This window comes from Lipotes vexillifer, unplaced genomic scaffold, assembly GCF_000442215.2.
Source record: "Lipotes vexillifer unplaced genomic scaffold, Lipotes_vexillifer_v1.1 scaffold500, whole genome shotgun sequence".
NCBI lineage: Eukaryota > Metazoa > Chordata > Mammalia > Artiodactyla > Lipotidae > Lipotes > Lipotes vexillifer.
Window position 1 is genome coordinate 9,577 of NW_006778765.1, and position 7,979 is coordinate 17,555.

At 55.4% G+C, this 7,979-nt stretch overlaps 2 protein-coding genes across 2 annotated transcripts in view; one reads left to right on the top strand and one right to left on the bottom strand.

The window, feature by feature from the left end:
* Positions 1-241: 241 nt before the first annotated feature.
* LSMEM2 (leucine rich single-pass membrane protein 2) lies at positions 242-974 on the top strand. The gene is made up of 3 exons (XM_007451882.1): positions 242-443; positions 538-723; positions 841-974. The coding sequence occupies exons 1-3, from the start codon at positions 242-244 to the stop codon at positions 972-974; spliced, it is 522 nt and encodes a 173-aa protein (XP_007451944.1).
* A 713-nt stretch (positions 975-1,687) lies between these two features.
* Positions 1,688-7,979, bottom strand: part of IFRD2 (interferon related developmental regulator 2) — a 26,561-nt gene continuing 20,269 nt past the window's right edge. Inside the window, exons 2-12 of the mRNA XM_007451794.1 lie at positions 4,284-4,403; positions 4,114-4,198; positions 3,882-4,006; positions 3,640-3,797; positions 3,427-3,477; positions 3,163-3,341; positions 2,971-3,076; positions 2,492-2,629; positions 2,278-2,406; positions 2,103-2,198; positions 1,688-1,985 (exon numbers count right to left, since the gene is read on the bottom strand). Coding sequence (XP_007451856.1) covers positions 1,905-1,985; positions 2,103-2,198; positions 2,278-2,406; positions 2,492-2,629; positions 2,971-3,076; positions 3,163-3,341; positions 3,427-3,477; positions 3,640-3,797; positions 3,882-4,006; positions 4,114-4,198; positions 4,284-4,403 — 1,268 coding nt within the window. The 3' untranslated portion in view covers positions 1,688-1,904. The remainder of the gene's footprint in view (positions 1,986-2,102; positions 2,199-2,277; positions 2,407-2,491; positions 2,630-2,970; positions 3,077-3,162; positions 3,342-3,426; positions 3,478-3,639; positions 3,798-3,881; positions 4,007-4,113; positions 4,199-4,283; positions 4,404-7,979) is intronic.

Genomic DNA, 7,979 nt, shown 5'->3' on the forward strand with positions numbered 1-7,979 from the left:
AGCAGAAGCAGGAATGAACTTCATGGGCTGTGGGTTGAGTTCTCCAAGGCTGATAAATTCGCTAGAAACGAGCAAGCAGAGAGGAATGCCTGAAAGTCCCTGAGGTGCTTGGAAGGAAACAAATATAAGTCAAGCAGCACCTTCTGCTACTGTGGGGGAAACAGGTGTACGCAGTTTTCACATTGTCTTGCTTCCAAATCACGGGTCACTCCTGAGTTGGTTTTAGGGGATCAGGAGCCAAATGCCCCTGCTACCTCTTCTGAGCCCCTGCTGCCGCTCGACGCCATCTAGAAGGGAGGGCATGACCTGCTGGCTGAATCAGCCCCACACTGCCCCTGCAGACACCGTGGCACCGACAAGGAGCAGGGCACCACTGGCTCCTAATCATGTGCAGGAAGTTCGCCTACACCAGGTGGAGTCCATCAGCGATCTACACAGTGGAGGTGAAAGGGTGCAGGGGAGTGGGACCCATGGACTGGGAGAAGGGAGGAAAGCAGGCGCACCTGCCGCCCTCCTGATCGCCCGTTTGCCTTGCAGGTTCACTGTGGCCCTACCTGGCCGAGGAGGCACAGCCATGGGATGGGCTGCTGGGTATCCTGCCTCCACCGATGTGCGCCCAGACCGGCTGCAGCCCTGCGCACAGCCATGGCAGCTTCCTGCTGCTGCTTGCGCTGCTGGTGCTCACCTGCCTGGCGTTGGCTGTCCTGGCCGTCTACCTGAGTGGTAAGGAGGGCACAGGAAGCCAGTGGAATGGAGAGACCAAGGCAGTGAAGGGCTGGGAGGGTTGGGTGTTGTGGGGTTACATGTGGTCTGATAATCCCCCATTACTGCCCACCTTAGCGCTGCAGAGCGAATCCCTACGCATGCTGGCACACACACTGCAAACGCAGGAGGAGATGCTGCTCAAACTCCGGCTCGCCAGCCTCAGCCAGCTGCGGAGGCTCAACTCGAGTGAGGCCCGAGCACCCCGTTGAGACGCCACTGGGCCTGGGGCCTGGGGGTATGTGTAGGGGGGAATATAGTGGCCGTTGGTAGCTTTCCCCTCTCCCACTACTGCTCCATACTACTTCCTTAGTGAGGTTTTCATATAAGAGCCTGGTCTGACCCCGCAGCTGCCTGCCTTTCTTGCCTTCTCAAGCTAGGCCTAGCCAAGCCTTCTGGTGCCAGAGCCCCACTTGGTGTGGCCGAAGGTCAGAGGAAGCGACACCAGCCTCCTGGCTCCTCTTGGGGCCTGTCAGCACCCTCTGGTCTCCTCCAGCTAGCAGGTTCAGGAGTCTAAAAATAGCTGCCTACCCTGGTCACCCAAACTCTGCTGGGCCTCCCAGTGGGGGTCCAGCCTCTGCTCTCGGAAGACAGGCTGGTCTCTGAGGAGGGGGAGGAGGGCCCCTGGGGAGAGATTATTTTGGAGAGCAAAGGTGAGATGGAGATAGGGAGGCCCAGCTGGGCCCAAGCCTGGGTTAGTGGATAGAGAGGGCAGGCAGAAACACCCAGAAGCCAGGGCCACAGAGGACTGCACGTTGTTTAATTAGCTCTAAAATCTTTAAAACTCAGCATATAATCCACGCCGGGTAGCCTCACCACCCCATGCTGTAGTGGCAGATTGTCCAGATACTATCACCTCCCCCCCAGAAAGTGGGTCATCCCAGGGGAGCAAGGCCTGAGAAAGGGACGGCCCTCTTCTGCCTGCCCTGAGACAGGGCAGGAAGTGGCCACAGGGCCGGCGCAGGGGCAAAGCGTGAAGGTCCCAAGTGGCCTGGCCTCCAGCCACCTACCCCCATGTCTGTTTTTGGTTTTGTCATTAAAAAAATAAAGCAACAGTGCCTGGCAGGGACCAGGTGTTGCACTGTCTTCTGTTAAAAATACAGGCAAGGATGGGGACAGTCTCCTCTTCGGCTGGTCCTGCCTCACAGGATGTCTGCCCGCTTGTCCCGCACGCGGCTGCGCGCCTTGGTCCTGGCTTTGAAGGCAGCAGCGTTGTACAGGTGCTGGGGTGGGACAAAGAGTGAGGGTCTAGTGAGCTGGGAGGAGGCAGCCCAGGGCTTCTCCTCCAGCCCCTGCAGAGCTCCAGGCCACAGGAATGGAGAGAAGACAAAGGGGCAAACCTTCTCAAAACGTGAGATTTTGCAGGCCTTCAGGGTAGTGGCATCCAGCACCAGCACAGGGCCCAGACCAAAGATGTCACGGAGTAGCTCGTTGTTCTGGGGGCAAAGAAGGCAGTGAGCTCAGGCCAGTCTGAAACAGCCAAGCGGGGTACCCCTTCCCTGTCCACCTCCCCACCTGGAGGTGGTGGTGCATGCCAGAACCCAGCGCGTCCTTGAAGGCAGCATAGACCCGGCGCCGAGCCCAGCTGTCCACATAGAGCACCTCGAGCCCAAAGCGGACTGTCTCCTCCTCACACTCGCCACCCTGCAGGGTAAAGGGGCTGTGACTGGGCTTGGCAGCTATGCCTAGGGGTGCACCCTCACTAGGACGCATCCCTTCTCACACGTACCTCGACAGAGTGCAGCACGGCCCGGAAGGTAGAGCGTTGGCGCCGGCGGTCAGCCTTGGCCCGATACTTGTTGCTGTCAGTGGCCAGAGTGTGCAGCACGCTGCAGAGGGCCTCCATGTCCTTGTAAACAAAGTCCTCCTGCAGTGGGAGCGATGGAGGACGTAGGAGCAGAAGCCTGAGCTCTGTTGGCTTTTAACGCAGCGGGGTCACCCAAACCCTTCCTTTCACCAAGAAAGTCATTTTCTTCTCTGCCTGACCCTCCCTTGCATCCCTTCTTCGCCCCTGCCTGTGCTAGACACCTCCGCTAAGAGGCCCCATCAGAGCACTTGGCCTCTGAGTCTGTGTTGAGGCTACTTCCCCTCCATAATGACCTAAGGCTACCTTGTTTTCTGTGGCATCCCCTGCACTCAGCCTGAGACGGGCAGATGGTGTCAGCAGGCACCCTCCCCTGCGCCCCCCACTCCTGCCATCTCTCACACCTCAAGGTCCCGGGTGAGCTCAAAGAGCAATGCGATGGTCTCGCCGGCAGCCATCCGCAGGTTCACACTTTCACTGGACAAGAGCTGGGGCAGCCGGGGCAGCTGCCTGGGGAAGGGGCAGGCTGAGCCATGTGTGTGGGCTGGGGGCCTTTCACCCTTCCCCTCCCACTCCCAGTGGGCAGTCACCCCTACCTGTCCAGGATGCGGCTGATATGGGCGCTGGGGCAGATGGTGAGTAGCAAGGCCCAGGCCTGCAGGGCAGCACAGAGCAAGCCCTGAAGGCTGACAGGGACCACTGGGGCTGTGGAGCCACCCACACCACAGGACCGGCTGAAAATGCCTTCCAAGCAGGTGAGGCAGCAGACCAGGTCCTAGGGGCACAAGGAGGCAGGGGAGTGGCTCAGGGGCAGAGCTAGGGCCTATGTGCTCTACTGCCTGTGCCTGAAGGCCACTTACCTGTACATCGGTGGCAGCCACGTAGCAGCCCAGGCCAAGAGCAGAAGCGCACTGCTGGGAGGAGGGCAAAGCCAGGCCGTGGTCAGAGGGTGAGCCTGGGTTCCCAGCCATAGGGCACACCCTTGGAGCAGGGGAGCCTGGAGGCAGGTGGAACCCATGTCTCTGCTTAGGGATTAGGTGAAGGAAGGGTGTCACAGGGCAAGGAACACTCACGTGGAGCCGGGCAGCAGGGCTAGCGGTGCTGTCACTGAGCACAGAGACCAGCAGGGGCTGTAGGCTGTGGAATAACTCCTCCCCCTTGGGTCCAGGACCCAGCTGAATGCACAGCAGGCCTAGCACAGCAGCGGCAAGGGCCTGTTCCTCGCCCTTCCCTGCAGGGATGCCTTCCAGTCAGTCAATGCAGCAAGGGCCAGCACCCAGCCAGTTCAGGCCCCCCGTGCGCCCCCAGGCCCAACCTTTCTTGAGGCACTTTTCCAAGGCATCAGCCAGTGTGAGGCGGCGCTCCAGCAAGAAGTCGGGGAGTAGGTGCGCTGCTAGGGCCAGACGCAGGCTCTCAAGAGCACCCTGCCGGGTCTTGGCACTGGGGGAGGAAGAAGGGGGTTTTGTGGGCCAATCCTACCTGGGTCACATTTGGCAATGGGCTAAGCAGGGACACAGGGGAAGGGATTGGTTGGAAGTCAGGGGTACCTCTTGTCTGTGAGGCAGTCCACATATTCCTTCAACTTCTCCTCAAGGTCTTCCTGTTGACCCTGCTCATCCACGGCATCCCCCCCTGCAAGGCCAGCTCGTCATCCCCGCTTCTTGCCCTAGCCCACGGAGCCCCACTGAGTCCCTGCCATATTCACACCCACTCTCACCAAAGCTTTCCTCTGCTGCGGTGCTAAGAAGGCTGGGACATTCACTGGTGGTGCTGCGGGCCTCACTGGCTGCCTCGTCCTCACTGGAACCTGAGTCAGCTTGGGTACTGCTCCGGGCACCTGGGGAGGGTGGAATGAGGCACATGGTATGCCTTCATTGATGAGTGATGGCTGGGGTTACCTTACCCGGCCTCATGACCCCACAAGACAGAATGCTGCCCTTCTCAAGGCTGAAGTGGGAGGCACAGAGGCTGGTGCCGGGGACTCTGAACCAGGAAGCAAGAGAAAGGGAAAGAAGTCTATCTGCCGGGGAGAGTCACACGCCAGGCCCAACCTAGGATATCCTGGCAGGCTTGGTAAGCAGATCCTCCCTGAGACTAGAGCTTGCTTTAAGAAGGAGACTTAGAGGTGGGCAGAGGTATAAGGGGCTGCACAGGCCCTACCTAGGCCTGTGGCTCAGCCTGCAGTGGGGCATATCCAGGCGCATCCTGGGGTAGCTCAACCACCAGCCCAGATTACTCCCCAAAATGGCCAGGGCAAGGGTCAGGGAAGTCTGATAGAACCAGGCTTCAAATCCCAGCTCTACATCTTAACAGGGGTGTAACCAGGTCAGGTGCCTACTCTTCAAAGCCTCAGTTTCTCCGTTGCAAAAGAGATGAGAAGCACCTCTTCTGGGCAAGGTTAAGTGAAGACAATGACTAGACAAGTGACTAGTTACGCTCTCTGTGGGCCAACAAGCTCATCAGGTCACCCATCAGCACTGGGGACAGAGGCCCAGCTCCTAGTGGATGTAGGTGAGTACCCCAGGCCTCACGCATACTGTCTCCTGAGCCCCCCTTGGTCCACTCCAGGCCTTCAGCCCTGGGTGGATGGACACACAGGCTCCTCCTGACCCTGGGAAGTGCAGAAAGCTGAGTGGCCCCTGACTTCATGAGCCCTTGAAAACAGGTGAACACTGGGGGCTGTGAGGGTCAGCAGAGCTGGAACACTTATGTGTAAGGGCAGCTGCTACAGCAGGAGCCCCAGGCAGGTTCTGGTCACCAGGCTGGCCCTACTTCCAGGAACTACGTACATACTCCCTGTGCCTGCCGGACAAAGTCCAGCACACACTGCTCACTCCTCTCTCACTACCCTAGCTGACCAAAGCAGCCCAGCCTTCCCTCATTTGTTTCACCATGCCACGGTCCCTCCAGATATCAGGCCCTCGCCCAGCGTGTTGCCTCTAAATGGTGCTCTCCTCTTCACCTTCTCAAGACTCACCCAGAAGCCCCTCCCTTGAGGCTTCCTTGGTTCCTGTCTGGGACTGACACCACTCCGTGAACTCGTCCCCCAGCACTAGGCCTTCTGGAGTATTGCTACTTTCTTCAATGTCCCCTTGTAACCAAGCAGGACCCTATGGGGTCTTCCTGGGACAGACCCCTCCACCATATCCTCTGTTGTAGTTCATCTCTTAAGTTCCTAGATAATAGTATCAGATGCACATTTCCTGAGTTGTTTTAAAGGTGCTAAAACCACCACCAGATGGAAGAAGTTAACTACGTGATGACCATGAGCACGTAGCCCCTAGACCCACTGGCGCCTAAGGATTGATAATGTTAACACCATGACACTGCCCTGTTACCATCAACCAATCAGAGAATTGTGCACGAGTTGATCACATTTGCTGGGACCCCTCTCCCTCACCTCGCCTTTAAAAATGCTTTATAGGTACTTCCCTGGTGGCACAGTGAAGAATCCACCTGCCAATGCAGGGGACACGGGTTTGAGCCCTGGTCAGGGAAGATCCCACATGCCGCGGAGCACCTAATCCCGTGCGACACAACTACTGAAGGCCACGCGCCCTAGAGCTCTGCAACAAGAGAAGCCACAATGAGAAGCCGCTGCTCGCCGCACCTAGAGAAAGCCAGCACGCGGTAACGAAGACCCAATGCAGCCAAAAAAAAAAAAAACGTGCTTTACAGAAACCTTTCAGGGAGTTCAGGGTTTTTGAGCACCAGCCACGGCTTCTCCTTTTATTGACGCCTTACAGTAAACATTACACTTTACTTCACCATAACCCAGTGTCACTGATAGGGACAGAGTAAAAGGACAAAGCAAGTAATTAAATAGTTAATCCCAGTAAGGGATTATAAGAAAAAAGTATGGGAGACCCCTGTAAGTTACTGATCACTCAAGAAAGCAGGTTTGCTTAACCACAAACCTATGCAACAGAAGCATGAGACATGCTCCAAAACAACACAACAATGGTGGAATGTGACCCATATCCTGCCCAGTGAGCTCCATAAATTAATGATTCCCAGGACACACTCCTCTGCATGCACTAAAAACAAAAATATAAGCAAAGGTTGACATTATACTAAAATTTGAAATGAATTATATTTTATTATACATTACTGCCTTTTTGCTCATTTCCATTGCACCATGACAGTCCTGCTTTGACCATGTAATGACAAGAAAACTCCCCACGTGGAGGAGGAGCTGATGATGGAAGCCTGATGTCTACTCAAGGATGAGGAAGCAGGTGGTCTTCTCCCCCTCCCCACTCTCCCTTTGATTATAAAACTGTAGCCCACTAACTTGTACCCAATTAATTTGACTATATTTGGTAAGAATGGTTATTTTAAAGAAAAAAAATTTTTTCACACCTACAAAAAATTATGTTTTAATAAATTTTAGTTTTGCTAATTGAGGTCAGTATCTACTGTCTAAAACTCACTTTTCAAGACAGGATTAAGATGGCAGAGGAGTAGGTCGGGAAGCTCACCCTCTCCTACAAAGACATTAAAAATACATCTACAAGTGGAATGATTCACACACACCTATTGAATGCCGGAGGAACACCTCAGACTTCCGAAAGGGCAGGAAAACCTCCACGTAACCGGGAAGGACAAAAGGAAAAAGAAAGGGAATTCCCTGGCGGTCCTGTGGTTAGGACTCCACGTTTCCTCTGCGGGGGTCACAGGTTCCATCCTTGGTCAAAGAACTAAGATTCCGAAGCAGTGAGACTCAGCTTTAAAAAAAAAAAAAAAAAAAAGGCGGGGCAGGGTGGGGAAGGAATCTAGTGCCTCAGGGAAGGAGCAGTGAAGGTAAACATATTCCAGCACCCTGGGAAGCCTGATCACTGACAGGGACCTTAGCCTAGACAAAGGGGAAGGTCCAGACTCTAAGAAGACAGTGCAGCAATGTGTTTGCAATGGCAAAAGGAGAGTAATCTGCACATAAGGTAGGCACCTCCACTCTGTGCAGCACCCTGTGCACCAGAGCCTGAGACACTCTGTTGGTGGGGACGGGGTGCTGAATATCAGGCTCCAGAAGTCAGACCAGGGTTGGCTGTGTGGAGACAGAGGCTGGACTGTGGCAAATGAGGGTGTACTCCTAAGAAGCCTAGGTCCGGACTTCCCTGGTGGCGCAGTGGTTAAGAATCCTCCTGCCAACGCAGGGGACACGGATTTGAGCCCTGGTCCGGGAAGATCCCACATGCCACGGAGCAACTAAACCCATGCGCCACAACTACTGAGCCTGCATGCCACTGAAGCCCACACACTTAGAGCCTGTGCTCTGCAACAAGAGAAGCCACCACAATGAAAATCCTGCGCACCACAACAAAGAGTAGCTCCCGCTCGCTGCAACTAGAGAAAGCCTGCGCATAGCAACAACGACCCAACGTAGCCAAAACAAAAAAAAAAAAAAAAAAAA

Excerpts from the sequence above, each read along its gene's own strand:
- LSMEM2 (XM_007451882.1), top strand. The coding sequence starts at position 242 with ATGCCCCTGCTACCTCTTCTGAGCCCCTGCTGCCGCTCGACGCCATCT. Across the intron at positions 444-537 it reads CAGCGATCTACACAGTGGAG|GTTCACTGTGGCCCTACCTG; the intron begins GTGAAAGGGTGC and ends TTTGCCTTGCAG. Across the intron at positions 724-840 it reads CCTGGCCGTCTACCTGAGTG|CGCTGCAGAGCGAATCCCTA; the intron begins GTAAGGAGGGCA and ends TGCCCACCTTAG.